Source organism: Dermacentor albipictus, chromosome 5, assembly GCF_038994185.2.
Source record: "Dermacentor albipictus isolate Rhodes 1998 colony chromosome 5, USDA_Dalb.pri_finalv2, whole genome shotgun sequence".
Lineage (NCBI taxonomy): Eukaryota > Metazoa > Arthropoda > Arachnida > Ixodida > Ixodidae > Dermacentor > Dermacentor albipictus.
Window position 1 is genome coordinate 88,005,025 of NC_091825.1, and position 20,210 is coordinate 88,025,234.

The 20,210-nt window shown below is 47.7% G+C and overlaps 1 protein-coding gene across 1 annotated transcript in view; it reads left to right on the plus strand.

Annotated features, from left to right (window-relative positions):
- The window catches only part of LOC135906908 (sodium-coupled monocarboxylate transporter 1-like), a 54,822-nt gene that overhangs the window by 26,765 nt on the left and 7,847 nt on the right, over positions 1 to 20,210 (plus strand). Inside the window, exons 6-11 of the mRNA XM_070539675.1 lie at positions 3,157 to 3,297; positions 5,259 to 5,388; positions 6,934 to 7,022; positions 7,738 to 7,847; positions 7,930 to 7,997; positions 8,324 to 8,410. Coding sequence (XP_070395776.1) covers positions 3,157 to 3,297; positions 5,259 to 5,388; positions 6,934 to 7,022; positions 7,738 to 7,847; positions 7,930 to 7,997; positions 8,324 to 8,410 — 625 coding nt within the window. The remainder of the gene's footprint in view (positions 1 to 3,156; positions 3,298 to 5,258; positions 5,389 to 6,933; positions 7,023 to 7,737; positions 7,848 to 7,929; positions 7,998 to 8,323; positions 8,411 to 20,210) is intronic.

A 20,210-nucleotide genomic window follows, 5' to 3' on the forward strand; every position in this document is an offset into this window, starting at 1 on the left:
ATTTTAAGGTCACCATAAAAAGCAACAGTACAACATTTCATCGTACTTGACAACTGCGCTATAAGTAAAAAGGTGCTAAACGAGCAACAAATTTGCATGCTCTATAATATGTAGTTTGTTTTGTTTTATCGCCAAGTATGCGTGAGGATGAGTTGCTGTAAGCAGCGTCCATTTCAATATAAATCTCTAAGATCAATATTCAAGAAAACTACATGCAGAAATTCATTTTTTTATGAAGTTCCCTTAACCTTATATAATATAATGGTTATAGTTTTAGCTGTTTGACTCTGCGTCAAGCTCCTCGTCGTGACACAGTGTGCCTGAGCTTCGATGAAGGAATGCTATTTCACCAAAGCAAGTAGCTTTAGAAATATTGGACCAAAAAAGTTACCGAAGGCTATCAGTCCTGTGCAACTCAATCATATATTTGGGGCACTGCGCGTACATGACATCGACGACCCAAAGAATATGCTAAGCAGTTACGTCCGCGTATTCTATGGAGTAGCTGATGCCTTTCTTTGCGGTAGGCGAGCCACAAACCCGCCCTCCTCTGTATGAAAGCACTTACTCTAAGCCAGCCCTTCATTCAATCATGAGGGATCAAAAAGATGCGAATTGACAGAGAACTGCATGGTCCGCTTTATTTATTCCGAACATTCTCCTAACGCTCGCACATCGTTACTACATAAACTCTATCATCAGGTTGCACAGCTTTCTTTCCACGCACATTAAATTCTTCCTTGATATAACGTTTAACTTAATGTCGCTCAATACTCTCTTCAATTCCTTAATTACCCGAACAATAGCTGAATAACATCATCTGCGATCATACTAGCTACTCAAAGCGGCCTTGCATCTTTCCTAGAATTCTTACGCACATAATATATCTAAATGCTCATTACGTGCACTTTATTGAGCTTGCTCTCATCTTTCTCAGTGTAAATATTATTTCCTTTGATGTTTCGTTCAAACATGTAGCTTAAATTGTGAGTGAGACCATGTTTTTACTACAGTCCAGAGGGCTCGCGAGAGGGCCGTGAGGTTTCACCTGATGGTCCCTGAGTGGGCCTAGCCAGGTGACGTGGAGTTTGCTCACTCACTCACTCACTCACTCACTCACTCACTCACTCACTCACTCACTCACTCACTCACTCACTCACTCACTCACTCACTCACTCACTCACTCACTCACTCACTCACTCACTCACTCACTCACTCACTCACTCACTCACTCACTCACTCACTCACTCACACTTTTCCTGGCATATTACTTAACACACACACACAAACACACACACACACACACACACACACACACACACACGCACACACACACACACACACACACACACACACACACACACACACACACACACACACACACACACACACACACACACCTATATAGCGGTGGACTTTGGCTCTGACCACCAAGTTTTTTTAATCGATGTTGTATGTCGTTTTTCTATGCGTCGCAGTTTTGCCCATTTGTATGTCTCATAGCTTATTTTGAGTTGTCACTCTGTTTCATTTGTATACTTGTTTTATTGCGTAATTTTTGTATACCCAGGAGTTCAACTCACTTTTTCAAGCTATGTTTGTATTGCCTCACTCATGTCGGCGTCGGTGTTATTGTTGCAGTACTAAAATAATTCAAGCCGCGCAAAAATAACAATTGCTTGTAGGGCGCTGCGGATTCGAATCACCGACCTCCGGTTTGCGAGGCCACTACGCTAACTGATTCAGCCACTGTCGTTTTTTTTTCCCTCATTGAACAGCCACTGTCGGTTCATCATACACGCCATTTAAAGCGGCGTTTTATATCCCTGAAGAAGTAGACACAGCGCAAGGCGCGAGCCAATCACAGGCGTCCCCTCCCTCCAGAGAAGGGAAAGGTAGTGATCGCGTATCCGCTCGCACCCGCCGTTTTCCGCCAGTTCAGCTCGGCAGTCAAGTGGCGAGGCCGCGTTTGGTTCGTTCTGCCGAAGAGTAGGCTGCGTTGAAGGAACGGCAACGGAATCGTGCCGCGCGTCGTGCGTTCGGCCGAAGAGCAGGCGGCATTTGATGAACGCCACCGGGAACGCGCTCGAGAAAGGGCTCGTCGTCGACGTGCCGACCTCCCTGTGAGGGAGCGCGAAGCCAAGGCGTTACGACAACGAAGAACCGCGGATACCGAGCTTTGCTTGAACCTCTCCTCACAGTAGTGGAAGGGTGGTCAATTTTTTTTTCTGTATTCCCACCTCACCCATATGTAATGCCCCTTCGCGAACCTTTAGGAGCGTTGTGAAATGAATAAAAATGCGCCTTCGAAGAGCAGCTTGCGAGGCAAAGAACGTCGCTGTAAAATACATATAGTCGCTGGAGCGGCGAACTGCTTCGTTATTTTGCGCAAGCTCTTTTTAAATCGATGCTTTCTTAATGCTGATTAGGTGGCTCCGTTTTTATGCGAAGCATACTAGCCGCACAACCACGCTCTTCCTTGCTGCGCCGCGCGCGGCCGCGTAGCTACCATATGACGTCATAACAGCTGCAAAAGCGGAGGCTCAACTCGTGCGCTCGCTTGCAGCCGCGTAGCTACATAGCCGGGTCTCAGCTCGTGCGCTCGCCTGCATGAGTTGTTTCTTCGTCTAGCCGAACCAAATATAGCCAAGCAACAGCAGTTCACCAGGCTAAACAGTGGTTCAACAACTAAAATAAAGGCTAGTATGCTTCGCATCCTGGGCTTAACCTTAGCTAAACCACAGCCATTTTTCGTCTTGCGCATGCTACCTGTCTTATTATCAAGCCACACAGGAACGTGAGTAATGTCATATTGTCATGATGGAGACCGTTCAAGCCGCGTCTGTATACACCCTTACCTTATTATCATTAACAGCGATATCCTTGGAGACAGTGGCTCCCTTAAGCGACACCAGTTATACTCCTGTTTGCACGGCAAACAGAATGAAGCCACAGAAAGCGCCGACGAACACTGAATATACGGTCAAACGGCACAAACACACATGCGAAGCTCTGCTCAGTAGTTCATGAATTCACGGAATGGGCCTGATATCTAATTCTTCATCCTCTTAACCTACAGTTGCTCCGAGCCGCCAACGCAGTACCGCTCGCCAAGCCATGTGTGCCTACAAACGGCGCGTTTCCGTCCTTTCGCAGCTTCAGCACGAGCCCGTATGAGACGTTCACGTCGTGGAACTTGATCTTTGGCACCACCGTGAGCTGGACGAGCATATACTGCGCCAGCCAGACGCAGTTTCAACGTTACTTGAGCATCGGCTCGCTGCAAGGTGCTCGCAGGTCAGCGTCACTTCCTTCTTCAGCACCATGGTGGTAGCGCGCGGTGGTCTCGCATTTCTCCAAAGAACTTGGTCCAAAGAACTTGGTCCAAAGAACTTATTCACCGCACTTATGAAGCACGTTAAGCAACTCCAGGAGGTCAACGTTATCGTGCCCCCTCCTCCACTACATTGCTGAATACCAGGATAGACCGCACTTGCCCAGGCTGACCTATCCGTGTTTCCTGTACAAATGAAATTCCACCTTTTCACTCCCTCGCGCCATATGCAATGATGACGTTAACTGAAAAGTGTCTTGGCGAACGTAAGTCAATTATTTCATTCAATAGGGATTATAGCATGCTCCCGATTCGTCCGCCGCCGCGAAAGATGCATTTCCCATCGAAAAAATTGCACTTAATGTACACTCTGATGTTTTTAATAATCACGTAAATTAATCGTTAGAATAGTTTCACCTATATTTTTCTGCGTTCTGTTGATGTTCCATTGCGATGTGAGCGACAGTGCACGTGCGCGTGAGGGCGCTGTTCCTGCCAGGATAGCAGCAGCAGCTGCCATTTGATCGGACGCACACAGCGGCAGCCGTCACATGACTGAGTATTTCTACGTGTTGGTTTTTCGTAAAGGAACTTTCTTTTCCTTTTTTCTTTCTCTTCATTCTTTTTGCTTTTGCTTTCTTTTGCAGGGATAGTTACGGACTCATTCCTCTAGTCGTTTTTCATGTCCGCGGTGACCGCCGGTGCCATGGCTGGAATTCCAAGGCTATTCGCGAGAAAATTGCGACGAAATAAATATCTTTATTGCGCCATGAAGATTCCAGTTTACGACCAACAGGTTGGCAGTCCAAGATTTCAACTTTCAACTAAGCTGCCGGAGCGAATATACGGAGCGCATATTCTATTTCGTATCCTGCGGGCAGCGGCAGCAAACCAAGCCCCTTTCTTTTTTCTCTCCTCTCTTACACGACAACCTACTGGCCGGAGACTCGCTGCCATTTGCGCCAACGTTCTCGCGCCAATGCGCGAATTTCCCCACATGCTCCGAGGGCCTCTTCAGTAGTTTTCATTGTTTTCTAGACTTTCCATTTTATTGCATGTCTTTACTCTGTGACGAAGAGTCGATCCATAAAACGTGAATATATCTTTTAAATTTGTATCATTAAAAACACAGGCTCACGGAAGCGGTCTGTCATCCTATTTGTTGCTCTGTCCAACTCGGACCCTAGTGCTCACTTGTAGCGTTTTCACGAGTGAATTTGCTCCTGTACATGTGTAGTGACTCTGCTGGTTGCATATCGTCCGTGTGTGTGTGTGCGATATACAGAGTGATCATGTTTAAGATTTATAGAATTTCAAAAAATTCGCCTGTGTCATATAGCAAAATTATTGCCATTGACCTGGATTATTCGAAGACGGGGGCACCACAAGCGCGAGAAATTGAAACACGTATTCAACTAATTAACAAGAATTCACTTTCCAGGATGATAATGAATTTACAGGATGGCGCTATAGTTTTCAGAAATTATCACCCAAAGTGTAGGATGAATTCATGGGTGTTCCAGCTATTTTTGTGCTTCAGCGCATATAAAAGCGCATTGTTCGAAAAGTGGAACAGCAGCGCATTTTTACGGGAAGTTTGATGGCGCCTATCTCCAAGCTGGTATCATTCTGGAAATTCATTCCAAGTGGATACGCCTTGCAAACTCATCGGCTACAATTCATAAATTTCAATATGTGCAGTAAAGTAGTTAATTCAAAACATAATTATTGTGTTTTTGTCCTTTATTTGACTATGCTAGTCTCCCTCATGCAAATGCTGTCCACCTCTATGAATAATTCGGCTCAAGAACTAGAATTATGTTAGCTGCAAGAGGCTATATAAAAAAAATATTGATTCGTAAAGCGTAAAAAAGCCATCAACCTGCAGGTACAGTATATTGCAGTGCGTGTCGCGTTGTTGCAGGGCACTTCTGCTGAATATCCCCAGCGTGGCTGTGACTCTGCTATTGTCTGTGCTTTCAGGGTTGACCCTCTACGCTGTGTACTGGGACTGTGACCCTATGCTCACCGGGGACATCGACAAGCCGGACCAGGTTAGGCGTCACCCTCAATTCAAAAAATAAGAAAAAGAACAAAAAAGAGAAGAAAGAAATATCATCAGGTTACACTACAATGAATAATAAAAGAAAATGTTTGCACCCTTTGGAGCGTATCGTTCTCACTCTAATTGTAACCTGTCTTGCGTTTTGTTTTTTTTTCTTGAAAACTCCACGCGCGCTACTTTCCTGTCAAGAGTGCTTTGTCACGCTGATAACGCGCGTCCCGTTCACGACAGCTGGAATTACCGCGCACGCAGCGTTAAAGAAAGGAAACGCGCGTGAGATAGATGTCGGTTATTGATTGTTTGGGACAAGATAAATCCCAAAGAGTAGAAACTTTAATTGGAATGTATTTTATGCACGTCCGCTGCGTACAGGACGAACTCCTCTACCAGCGATCTCCAATTGTGCATTTGCATTGCGTGAGCCGACCTCGCCTTATGCCTGCAGACTTCCCAATCTCATTACGCTTCTAAATGATCTACGACCTTCAACTGCTGTTTTACTCCATAGGGAGCATCTCATACTAATATTAGAGTGGGTTGCCGCTCTGGTATGCTGTTATATTTGTGTAGTTTTATATTATTAGTATCGTAATTAGCATTATATTACTCCGCTCCTTCTATTTCTAAATAATATTAGCTGTTGGTGCGCTTTCTGCCCATATAATTTCCGCAGCTGTGTGCGTTTCGAGGATGAGGAGGGTGGGGGGGGGGCGAGATTGCCTGCAAAACAGCACGAATCATGGGAGCACTATGGAAAAAAATTATGCGTGGCTCTGCTATTCCAAACACCAGGGACCAGCGGAGCTGGGGGAAGTTAAGGCTTCAGAGAACTCCATGACGTCTTCCTCTGTGGGGGTTTCGGTTGGGACGGCGCGCCATTAGAGGTGCTTGCCGCAACAGAAGCGATTTGCTGAGATGCCATATGCGTCGGTGTCGTGTGCCAGACGCTGCACCGAAGCAACGCGTTGGCAACTGCCGCACCTTAGCTCTGATGCATGCTATCTCCGACGTCGTGTACCTTGTAACTTCTTGAAATTTGCCAAAGCGAGCGCACAGATTCTCAACGGCGAGCAATGACGTCACACCACCTATGTTCCCGCCTTCCCGCTCCTAATTTGCCCTCACAAGGCTCCACGCGCCCTCGCCATGTCGCTATGCTGCGCGATACCATTTTTATACTCTGCTTTCTCTCTCTCTCTCAACTCTCTCTACCCCTGCTCTGCGAGTCTGCAGACGACAAGACAAACCCAGCGAGGTTCTAACAGCTCCACTGTAAGAATGAATATATAATGGCCTTACAGGGTACCTTAGGTGTTGAAACCAGTGGCGCACGCCAACACGGCACCGGTTTAACTGCTCATATAGAGGCACAGCGTGAAAATAAAGCGTCCTGTGACCAACGATAGATAGGGTACATGCAGTTCTTTAGTTTATCATGCTAATGAGGAGAGTTAACTGATGGTACCTTCACCCTGTTATACATTCCATGTACGAAGATCTCTGCGAACAACTGCAGTTGCCCCTTTAATTTCAGCTGATGCCGTACATAGTGCAAGACTTGCTACGCTGGTATCCGGGGCTTAGCGGGCTGCTTGTGGCCGCCGTCTTCAGCGGTTCGCTCAGGTGAGCTTGGGTTAATTTGAACTGAGTGTCCCAGTATATATGAATACACTCCGGAACATCCCTTGAACGTATATACCAATACAATGGGCCACATTATGCAGGCGACATTTCTTGGAACAAGTGCTCACTTGTTTTCGAGGCGGTGGACAGACTGAATTATCACTTCAGCAGTTGAGCACGGTAAAGCGATGACGTGGGCTTAAAAATGAAAAATTAATTTGAGGAGATTTATGTGCCAAAATCACGGTATGATTATGAGGTCCAAAGTAGTGGGGGACTCCTAAACAGTTTAAACCGCTTGGACTTCTTTAATCTGCGCCAGATGCTCGGCAAACGGGTGTTTTTTCCATTTGACCAGCAGCGCAAAGCCAGAGCCCCTATACGCCGCTACGGTGGGTTTAGAATGACGTGACGCGGCGAGGTTTCGGGACCTTCAAAGTTCGTTATGGAAGTTGCAACATTGTTTTCCTTTTGTCCAAACTGCCACATGTTTTGTACAACATAGTTTATGAGCACATGTGATAGTCAGGTACAATCACGTTGATTTCATGTGAGTCTCGAGGCAGCATTTGCAGGAGAAATGTAAGCAGGAGTTGGTTCCAATAAGAATATAGCTACTTTTCCGTACGTATGTCCGTCCATGATGATAGATGTGGTCTCTGTGAAAACATTGGCGTCATGCGTACATATGCGTTGATGCATGTCCTTCAACCAGCTCACTGTCCTCCGGCTACAATGCCCTGGCCGCTGTGACGTGGCACGACTTCGTTCGTCCCAAGGTAAACGTCACTGAAGCCGCTGCTCTGAGAGTTACCAAATGCATGGGTGAGTAAAAAGGCTTAGACATCGAGTATAACAGAGTATACAGTTACTGCCATTGTAATAAATTGTTTTCTTTACATCGCAGCCGCGGCGTATGGCTTGCTTTCAATTGCGATTGCTTTTCTCGCTGGAGCTACGGACTCTATCGTGCACGTAAGTACGCCCGATAGCTCATTTATCTATATAATAATTCCACAGAGCAGCTTCACTCATGATCAGCCTGTGAGTTTAAACATAAAAATGTTAAGAAGTACCCTGATTTCTTTGATATTAGGCAGGGCACGCCCTACCACCCTGGATTGAGGTGATATTCTGCAAGCGTTTAGAGCTCCAAACATTACAAGCACAAACGCGGTTATCTTCGTTCCTAATGTTTGCGTTCCCTCAACGTGCGCGCTTTTTATTTCATGCAGTGGCTTCGTAAGCCCTTGAGTAATGACAAAGTATCTTTCCTAACGTCCTCACATTTGTCCACGCAGGCAACGGCATCGCTGGTTGGGACCCTGTCCGGTCCTCTTCTGGCTATCTTCGTACTGGGCATCTTTTTTCCCTGTTGCAGGAAGAAGGTGATGGCCAGAGTCAAAAGTTCTGTACAATAACTCGACACCAGTATCAACAGCACTTCTCTAGTGTCAAACGCCACAACAACGACAACAATAACAACAACGAAGACAACAATAACAACTACTAACAACAACTTTGTGATAGCCGGTTCTAATGCAGCCTACACCCACTTTTCTGCACCAAAAAACAATGACATCAACAACAATAACACGAAAAGACGGAAGTCAGAATGTCGGTGGCTGTCACCGATTTAATCGATTGAGGAGCATTTGGTTTCGGCTTACATATGTCGCTTTATACACAGTACATTTTCAAGGCACAATTCATCCTTCTAGACCTGGGACAAGGGGTCTGTGTAGAACCTGCTAAGTATATTGCCATCCACGAACGAGAGTACAAAGAATAATATTTGATCACTATATACTCGACACAGACCTCGACTCAACTCACAGGACACGTAAAAGTCCAAATCTGCGCTGTCCCCGATATTCTGGAACGCTGCTGGTGTTTTGCATATACTATTTATTTATTTATTTATTTATTAAGGAACCCACAGCGCCAAGGCATTACAGTGGGGGAGGGAGGTACAAGAAGAAATACATACGACACCTCTGCTCCTGTACAGTGTTAAAAGTGATAACAAAAGAGGAAAAACGAAAAAAAAACGGAAAAAAAGGCAAAGCCCTTAGCAATGCACATCTACAATCTACAAGATCAAAAAGAAAGCATCATTTGATTCAACCCTCACAACATCACTCGGCAGTCTATTCCATTCCCTAATGGTTTTAGAAAAGAAAGACATTCTAAACAATTCAGTTTTTGTCGCAAATTCACGGACCTTAAAATCATGTTCAACACGATTGGATCTATAAAAAGGCTCTTGCACAAACTTTTCGCGATCAACCCGAACAGCTGAATAATAAATAGCATGGAAAAACTTCAGCCTCAACTTCTTACGGCGCGTGTCTAGTAATTCCCAGTTGAGTGCTTCCTTCGTACGCGATGCACTGTATTGAGCCCCGCGTATGCCGGATACGAAACGAGCGGCAATGTTCTGCACCCGCTCCAGCTTATCTTTATCTCTACGAGTATGCGGGTCCCAAACCGTACGCGTATTCTAGAATTGACCTCACATAAGTCTTGTACAAGATGTCCCGACATGACTGTGGAAAAGTGTTTGCATTTCGGCGAAGAAATCCCAGGATTTTGCATGTTTTAGCAGTATAATCAGCAGCATAATCACATCTTTAATCATAATCATAATCTTTAGCAGCATAATCGACTTGACGGCGCCATTTCAAAGCGGGAGTAAAATAAACACCTAAATATATAAATTTGAATACCTGTTCCAACATTACATTCCTAATAACATACGGTTGCATATCAACGCCTTTCTTTCTTGTAACTTTCATATGAACAGTTTTAGACAAATTCAATTTCATATTCCATTTGACGCACCACTCTGAGATTCTGTTCAAGTCTTCCTGAAAGATCTCAGCACCACGGTCACAAGTGACTACTCTATAGAGAACGCAGTCGTCCGCAAATAACCGCATTTGAGACACTATTCCGTCACTAATGTCGTTCACGTACAGCAAGAACAATAACCGGCCTTGCGGAATACCGGACACAACTTGCACCTTCTGTGACTGAGTACCATTCACCACCACAAACTGCTGGCGTAAGCGTAGGTAATCTTCTACCCATGATATTACTTGAGGACTGATATTGTAAAAGGCCATTTTTTTATTAGTAAACAGTGCGTCACGGTATCAAATGCCTTTTTGAAAGCCAAGGACACACAGTCCACGCTAAGACGCCTGTCCAGTGCTTCTGTCAGCTCGTGCAGAAATTCAATCAACTGCGTAGTACAAGATAGGCCCCTTCGAAAACCATGCTGCCGAGGATTAAACAATGAATGTGCGTCCATATGTGCTACAATACTAGTATACAAAATATGCTCAAGAGTCCTGCACGCAACGGAAGTTAGTGATACTGGCCTATAATTTGAGACGGTGTCACGAGGACCACATTTGTGAATTGGCACTACGCTTGCGATTTTCCGGTCATCTGGAAGGCAGGATTCCTCAAGGGATTTTTCGAAAATAATCTTCAAGTACGGTGCAAACGACTGAGCACAAAATTTATAAAACTTGTTTGGCAAGTCATCAGGACACCCAGCCTTACCAATCTTCAGATTCTGGAGCAGAGACTCTATGCCATTAATGCTAATGACAACATCATCCATATCACTCACCACCGGCTGGAAATTCAAGGTACTCATATCATTTCTCTGTTGCAATGCAAAGCTGAAAACAGAGCTAAAATACTCAGCTTTTCCTACATCATCATCAATAAAGCTGTTACCTGACACAAGCGGTGGTATAGTCACAGTGTCTTTTCCATTTCTCTTTGCATGTTTCCAGAATTCCTTCGGATTCTCCTTAAATTTCGACTACATTGAAATTCCAAATGAATGCTTTGCAGCTACCACTGCAACTTTCATTTTTTCGGTAGTTTCATGCAGCTTCAACCAATGATCACGTGTCGGCTTTCCTTTGTACTTACTGTAAGCTAGTTGCCTTTTGCGTGTTAGACTGCGTAACTCCCGAGTAAACCAAGGTTTACTTTTACTTCTTTTCGTTAATGTCCACGCCAGAACAAAGCGCTGCCTCAGCTCAAACATCTTCTCCTTAAATATAGGCCATAATTCAGTTACTCCAGTGTAGTCGGCATATGTTTCAAATACCGTCCGGTACTCATGCAACGCTTTATTTATCTCGCATACATTTGCTTTTTCGTAGTTATATACTCGTCTGTTTGCTGTTCCAATGCTTCTTAAATGTTCAACATTCATTTCACAAAGCACAGCATTATGATCGCTTATTCTAGGTAGCACGTGAGTAGACCGGACGAATTCAGGTTTATTTGTGAATAACAAATCTAAGATATGGTTCCCACGTGTCGGTTCCAATACAGTTTGACGTAACTCAAAAAATTCAACCAAGTTAATCAGTTCCTGACTGGACCGACCCAAAAAAGAGTGAAAGTGAGGTTGATGACTCCAATCAATATTAGGCAGGTTGAAATCACCTCCAACTACCATGAAGTCTGTTTGAACTGCGTCAACTGTCACTGCCAACTGCCTAAGCACATCAACGGATGAATCAGGCGGGCGGTAGAATGAACACACAGTTAAAACTTTGCTATTATTAAGCGTCAGTCTGCACCATACAGCCTCACATTCATCGGTGCCAGCATTTATCCGAGAAGAAGAAATTTTAGAATTCACAAGAATAAATACACCTCCACCATGCAAGTCTCTGTCCTTTCTATAACACTTAAATCGATCTGAGAATACTTCACCATCAGCAACTTCATTTGCTAACCATGATTCAGTACCGGGAATAATAGACGGCTTTACCATGTCAACTAAAGATGCCAATTCATCAACCTTGTTCCTAATGCTTCGGCAGTTAATTACAAGAAATGAAATATGCGTTTCATTAGGCCGACGCCGTCATCCGACCGGATCTACTCCCTTTGTAGCATCTGCTTTGTCTTTTATTACTGGTACCACCTCCTTTGTATTATCCTCAAACAAGTACTTCTGACCATTTATAATAAGAGTGTCGTACTTAAAACTGATCTTGTCGCCACTTTGTTGTCGTGATTTCGCGAACTGCCATAGATGCTTTCTCTTTCTACGCGCATCCTCAGAAAAGTCCTCTGAAATACTGACATTGCTTCCTTTTAATTTATAAGCAGTTTTTAAAACATTTTGTTTTTCAACGTAGGAAGCGAAAATAGCTATTAAAGGACGATTGCCACCAGTCTTGAATTTGCCTAGCCTGTGAGCATTTGCCATTTTCACTGATTGGATGCCCAATTTTCATTTGTACACATCAATTACACATACTCCAGAGTCTTCACTTGACTCGTTTGGTTTTGTATCTTCTACACCGAAAAAAAGCAAATTACAACGCCTCCTCTGGTTCTCGAGATAGTCTATCTTCGCCAAAACTGAACCCAGCATACGCTGGTGTTCTTCACATTGTTTCTTACATTCTTTACCTGCGCAGTTAATTTGGTCAACACTAGATATTTTAGATTCTATAGACGCTACACGGCCGCTGAGATCACTCATAGCGCGTTTACTTTCAACTTGGGTTAGTTCTATTGCATTTAACTTGGCCTTAATGCTATCTTGACCATCGAGGAGCCTCTGCAGAGTTTCGGCAGTGGTCGGGCCAGGGTTAAGCTCAACGTCGCCACTTAAAAGTAGCAGCAACAGATAAAAGGAAATACGACGCAATAATCGAAAGCGATGACGCGAATAATCTTTCACTTGCGAGTGAGTTTTCAGGCAAGCAAATAACATTTGGGGTGGAACCGGCAAAACAAAATGCGTGCGAAAGCAATGCAAGTTCGGATTACTAACCTGCAAAAGCAGCAAGAAAAACGTGAGTGGCACCGCTTCTGCCATGCCGGTTCCACGCCTCTCTGGGTGACTGCCAGATCCCGGTATTTGTAGGCTGACGATAAGGCGATCACTGCACTAGTGTTCCTTGATCGGCACGGTACATCGGCCGAAGTCAGCGGCTATGCTTGTCGATTCGTCGTCGTGAGCAGCAGACGAAGTTCTATTCGCTGATCCATCAATGCACATCCCAGACCAAAAGGGTGAACTCGTAGTTGACGTACATGAAACGGCCATGCCATGCCAGTTCCACGCCGCCGTATCGCAGAGTCGACCACTGGACCGAAATGGTCCTCTGGTCGGAGAAACGATTCGTAGGTACTGTCGGCGAGTACTTGGCTTTAGTGGCGCGAAAGTGCGTTTCTTAAACACACACACACACACACACACACACACACACACACACACACACACACACACACACACACACACACACACACACACACACGCACACGCACACGCACACGCACACACACACACACACACACGCACACACACACGCACACACACACACACACACAAAAGTCTGCCAGCGCACATTTTAAGACTAAATATCAATTTAGAAGGGCTGCCTCTAAGCCCCTCTCACCGACAACCACCGCAATTTTGGCAATGAGAGGCGTCCACACCCACTCCTCCTGACCCTATGCCACCTGCTTTCAAAAGAGTGCGAGTTCACATCATGCGTTTTGGACCGCGCTCTCTGGCATCCAAGGGCGCAGCAAGGGCATCGCAGTTGTTCCGGGTTATATTGTACCTGCAATCCCTTCATGACATGACATGCCAAGAACTTTATTTGAGTCCTGAGGGACGGAGATCTTGGGGAGTGTTTGAACCGCACCGATGGCACCGGCTGTTGGAATCTCAGCGCTGCCACCAGCTGTTGGAACCTCAGTGCTGACACCCGTTGTTGCAACTGGGTCGCAAGCCCCAAGGGTAGCGTTGGCCTGGCGGCCTGGGGCACACTGGAAGCATCCGAAGGTCCCAGCAAAGCATGAGGCGACTGCTAACAGAACAACTTGTTTATTCTAGCATCGCAAAGAGCGGGCGGTCAGGTCGACCGAAGTAGAGAGACGGGAGAGCACGTTACTCAACAGAAGAAATCGGAGCCTCTCTCCTGGCGTCCGGGGGCAGCTGCTCTTATACTCTTGGCGTCGCGGGCAAGAAGGAAGGTCACGGGACGACACCACGTGACAGCGGCCACGGACAGACTGAAAGACACGTTGGGACAAGCAGGTGACGCATCAGCCGGGCCGGCGCCGATCAGACCTCCTCGCTTCACACTGGGGGAGCTCCTCTCCCCGGCTGCCGCGCTTTGACAAGCGTGGGCACACACACACACACACGCACACACAAAGACACGTGGCATTGAACATGCCGGGACGCGCTGGGCGGGGATGCGTCGCGGCCGCTCCGAACGGGCCAAAATGTCCGACGCTTTAAACGAAGCCCCGACGTCCGTTGCATCCGCGCCGGCCATATCGCGCGTCGTAGGCGAAACGTAACAGACCGCCCCGCCGGGGGAAGGAGATCCCGAAGGTCAGGGGACTGCATCCGCTGTCCGGAGGGATGTCGCTCGATGATGCTCATAACCGAAGTCGGTCGTCCCTCGGCGTTTCTTGAGCGCAGCGCACCGAGAAGGCCTCGTTCTCACGTTCAGGTTCACAAAGGACACTGCAAAGTGACTTCGGGAGAGTTCTCATTTTTCTCTCGTTCCCAGCAAGCGTTAGAACTACGCCGAGACTCAGCCGCTCAGTCAGCAAGCACGGCACAACCCTCACTAAGCCACGCCAGGCTCTTTCCCCTTTTATACTACTGCCTAGTTCCTTACAGTAGTCTAGCAGCACTCAGAACGCGTCCACAAATTGGAAAATTGCACTAGAAAGCACATCATGACTTTGAAACACTACACAAAAGCAATATGTTAAAAATCCTGCCTCAGGAAGAAAAACATCAATAACAAACAATTTTGAGCCTGATTCCCACGTTAGGGGCTTCGACTTAAGCCATCGGCGTTACCGTTGAGACTCCCCTTTTTGTAACGCACCTCAAAGGAATATTGTTGCAAAGCGAGGCTCCAGCGCAGGAGGCGGCCATTTGTAGAACAGATGGTCGGCAGCCATTGGAGAGGGCAGTGATCCGCCTCGAAGCATGCGAAGCGGAGATCGCAGCGAGCGACCGTACACTAGCTCAGCTGGCGAAAACCCCATAGCCGCATGCAGCACGCTCCTCAATGCAAACATCGCCCCAGGCAGAAACAGCTCCCAGTCAGTTTGTTGTTCAAACCACAAGGCTCTCAACACGCGCTTCATGACGGAGTGGAGCTTCTCAACGGAATTCGACTGGGGGTGGTGCACTGAGCTGTGTGACAGCTTTACCCCGCACCTTTCGAGAAAGGCTGTCGTCAAAGCGCTAGTAAACACTGTGCCCTGATCTGATTGGATTTCCGCAGGAAAACCAACTCGCGCAAATATGGACAGTAGTGCATTGACTATCTCAACTGAGCTGAGTTCTTTAAGCGGCACTGCTTCAGGGAACTTTGTCGCTAGGCAGATCACAGTCAAAATGTGTCTGTACCCCGTGGCTGTTACCGGCAGAGGTCCCACTGTATCAATAACGAGCCGTCTAAAAGGCTCCGTAATGATAGGTACCAACTTCAACGGCGCCTTCGATTTGTCCCCTGGTTTGCCCACCCGCTGACAGGTGTCACATGTCTTCACAAAGTGGTCTGCGTCCCGAAAACACCCTGGCCAATAGTACTCTTGCAAGAGACGGTCCTTGGTTTTCTTAACTCCTAGGTGTCCGGACCACGAACCCCCATGCGACAAGCGCAACAGATCCTGACGGTAGCACTGAGGCACGATCAGCTGATCGAACTCCACTCCCCTGCGGTCTACATACTTCCAGGACAGGACCCCACCTCTTTCCACAAAGCGAGCATTTTTCTTGGCGATAGCTTCCTTGACAATGCAGCGTATGTTTTCTAGGCTGCCATCCTTCTTTTGCTCGGCTATCAAAGCCGACCGGCTGACTTTTAGCAACCTATTAAGTCCGTCTGACGTAGGCGCGATGAGCAAATCTTCAGATAGCTCTTCTAACTTTCCCGTGTCGGGCATTTCCTCTCCAGTATCTGGTGCCTTTAACGCTACAGGCTCAATTTTATTCAGTTCGGGCGTGCTCTGAATATCAGCTTGCTGCGCCTCTGACCCTTTCTCATCGTTCGACAACGTCGGCCTCGCAACTACCGCCTTTGCAGCGAGCTCCCGAACCTTCGATCTGGTTAAGGCCTGAACGCTAGCCTCACCAAACAAAAGCCCCTTCTCGCGCAGGAGGTGATCGGACCTGTTCGAAAATAGGTACGGGTACTGGGGTGGCAGCATAGATGACACTGCCGCCTCCGTCTCAAGTGCTCCGAAAGGTCCTTCAATAAGCACTTTTGCTACGGGCAGACACACGCTGTGAGCTTCCACGGCTTGCTTGATCCATGCGCACTCGCCCGTGAACATATCGGGTTCTACGTAAGAGGGGTGAACTACATCCATCGTAGCTGCGGAATCGCGAAGCACTCGGCACTCTTTCCCGTTCACGAGGAGGTCTCGCATGTAAGGCTCGAGAAGCTTCATGTTCTCGTCAGTGCTGCATAACGACAAGAACACGACTTTTGTTTTTGTTTCTGGACACTGCGCCGAAAAATGACCCGGCTTCTGACACGTATAACAAACGCGCGCTTGCCTCGTCTCGAACCGCTTTCTGCGTTCGGCTTCGGTTGCCGCCGTCTCCTTACGTTCGGTCGGACTGCTTTCAATCGCATCCGCACCACGTGTGTCCCCCTTTGCTCTCATGGGCGTGAACTTCGGCCTCTCAAACTTGGAGCCAAATTCACCCTTTTGACCGTCCTTAGCTCCGCGAGCCCGACGCGTCACAAACTCTTCGGCTAGCTCAGCAGCTCTAGCCACCGTACTAACGTCTGGCCTGTCCAAGACCCAGTACCGCACGTTCTCAGGTAACCGACTATAAAACTGTTCCAGCCCGAAACACTGCAGAACTTTCTCGTGGTCACCAAACGCTTTCTCTTCTTTGAGCCACTCCTGCATGTTTGACATAAGCCTGTAGGCAAACTCTGTATACGACTCACTTTTGCCTTTCTCATTTTCTCGAAACTTCCGACGGAACGCCTCCGCGGACAGCCTGTACTTTTTTAGCAGACTCGATTTCACTTTGTCGAAATCCTCTGCCTCCTCTCTCTCCAAGCGAGCGACTACGTCGGCCGCCTCGCCGGGTAACAAAGTGAGCAAGCGCTGTGGCCACGTTTCCCGAGAGAACCCCTGCTTCTCGCACGTTCGCTCAAAGTTAACCGGGAACAAACCAATGTCCTCTCCAAGCTTGAACGGCCGCATTAGGTCAGTCATTTTGAACAATACCCGTTCTCCTGTACCGTGTGCCTGACTTCCATTACGAGCGCGTTCCATCTCTAACTCGAGACGCTTCATTTCCAAAGCATGATCGCGCTCTTCTTGTTTCTCTTGTTGCTCTCGCTCTTTTTCTTTCTCTTGTTGCTCTCGTTCTATCTGTTGTTTACGTTCACGCTCATCTTTCTCTTGTTGCTCTCGCTGTTGCTGTTGCTGTTCTTTAAGTTCGCGTTCCTGTCTTTTTGCCGTCTCCCTCTCCTCAATGGTCTCAAGGCATTCCGACAGCTCGTCATCCTCAGCTCCTAACTCAAGAATAGCCCTTCGCAGTTCTGGTTTTCTGAGTTTGTTTGAGACATCCAGACCCAACTCTCTTGCAAGCTCCAACAATTTCGGTTTGCGCAACGACTTCAAATCCATGGCTGCTCTGAATGCTGCTTTCTCTACTGCCTACTATTGTCTTGCCGCAAACTAACCCGGCAGCAACGACAACCACAATTACCAGCTCTGTTTCTGACACTAACAAAAGCCTGGCAAAACTCAGAAGAAGAAAGTCCCGCACTCACCAAACCTCGCAGCCAAGAATTCAGCGCAGTCGTTCCGCTGCAGGCAACCAGTCATCACACAGGGCTCGTTGCACTGCTCCCGGATGGTCGTTGTGCTGCTCAGCATAGTCAACCGCATATCTTCGCTGCTGGCCTCCTTTGTCGCGATCTCACCGCTGGCAACCAGATGTTTGAACCGCACCGATGGCACCGGCTGTTGGAATCTCAGCGCTGCCACCAGCTGTTGGAACCTCAGTGCTGACACCCGTTGTTGCAAATGGGTCGCAAGCCCCAAGGGTAGCGTTGGCCTGGCGGCCTGGGGCACACTGGAAGCATCCGAAGGTCCCAGCAAAGCATGAGGCGACTGCTAACAGAACAACTTGTTTATTCTAGCATCGCAAAGAGCGGGCGGTCAGGTCGACCGAAGTAGAGAGACGGGAGAGCACGTTACTCAACAGAAGAAATCGGAGCCTCTCTCCTGGCGTCCGGGGGCAGCTGCTCTTATACTCTTGGCGTCGCGGGCAAGAAGGAAGGTCACGGGACGACACCACGTGACAGCGGCCACGGACAGACTGAAAGACACGTTGGGACAAGGAGGTGACGCATCAGCCGGGCCGGCGCTGATCAGACCTCCTCGCTTCACACTGGGGGAGCTCCTCCCCGGCTGCCGCGCTTTGACAAGCGTGGGCACACACACACACACACACGCGCACACAAAGACACGTGGCACTGAACATGCCGGGACGTGCTCGGCGGGGATGCGTCGCTGCCGCTCCGAACGGGCCAAAATGTCCGACGCTTTAAACGAAGCCCCGACGTCCGTTGCATCCGCGCCGGCCATATCGCGCGTCGTAGGCGAAACGTAACAGGAGCCAAAGCCGAAGGCTCTCGAAGATCAAGTCGGTGGCTCTGCCCACAGTGGGACCGGGAGATGAAGTCCTGCCGCAATGTCGTGGGCCCTGTGGACAGGCTGGAGTTGAATGTGGAGATTGCTGCTCTTGAGAGATTCCTGCTATTGTTCTTTCGTGATGGGTGGAAAGGCGTTAAGGGCTGGGCATAGCCAGAGCATATGTTCAAAAGCGCATGAGTCATGACCACATTTAGTGCACGACAGTGAGTGGTCAGGATCTATCCTGTTAATGGACCGAGGAGTGGAATACGAACGGATTTGCAGAAGTCTGAGTGTGCTAGCCTGTGGTTTGTTCAATGTGGGGTGAGGGGGTGCAAATGTCCTCCTGCCTTGTTGATAATGGGCAACAATTTCGTGGAAAGTACATAATGGATCTTTCTGGATGTTCACCTTGTTCCAAGCCTGGCTACCCACGACAGCGCGGTACGTGAAGTCGCGCGCTCTCCGGTGGGCCTGCTCATTAGGATTACATAAAAGCGGGTTAATTGAGCTATCTAGCTGGGCTGAAAACCACGAGATGTCGTATCCTCGTTCACTGCTCTCCCTAGTCCCTTGAAGTGCTTTTGTGACAATACAGTTCGCCTGTTCAGACAAGAGGGCGGATGAGAAGGATCTAACCGCCGTGCGCGAGTCTGAGAAGACGATGGCGGAAACTTTTGAGCGGTGAAAAGCTATAGCGATCGCCGCTTCCTCCGCCACATGGGCAAACTTCGTATAAACAAAGGCTTCATTGACCGGGTTGCCCCCCGCATCTACCACTGAGACAGCGAACTTATCCCCACTATCACATCTGGCAGGATCGACAAAGAGTGCATCTAGTTTCTGTTGATTGATCTTTTTAAGGATGGAATTGGCTCTCGCGAATGTTCTGCCCTCGTTATGCACTGGTTGGATGTTTCGCCAGACAGGGTGAACCATGATGCGTGTTCTGGTTTCCCGGGTCAAACTAACTTGGGTCGCCGGTTCATGTCTGGGTTGGATTCCCGCTTCTTCTAAAATCTTTCTCCCTGGCTTAGTGGATGAAAGCCTCATTAATTGAGCCACTGTGGGAGCTTCTATTAGCTCATCGATGGTGTTATAGAGTACTAGCTCCAGTAGCTTCTCAGTGCTTGTGAACTGCGGAAGGCCGAGCACGCGCTTGAGGCCGGTTCTGACTAGAGAGTGTAGCTTGACCTTCTCCGCTTTATACCAATTAAGGTGCTACGCGATGTAGTTAGCATGAATCAAGAAGAATGCCTGATAAGCTCTGAGTAAATTCTTCTCTTTCAGACTGCTTTTTCCATTTGAGACGCAGGCTACAAGTCTTGGTACATTACTAGCCTGTCCAGTGAGCCTGTTGAGGGTCGTCGATTGAATTACAGCACTTGGCATCAATGAGGAGACCTAGAATCTCGAACGAGTCCATCCTTGGTATGGGATGCCCATTTTTAGCTGGAATTTTTATCGGCAGAGTTTCCAGAG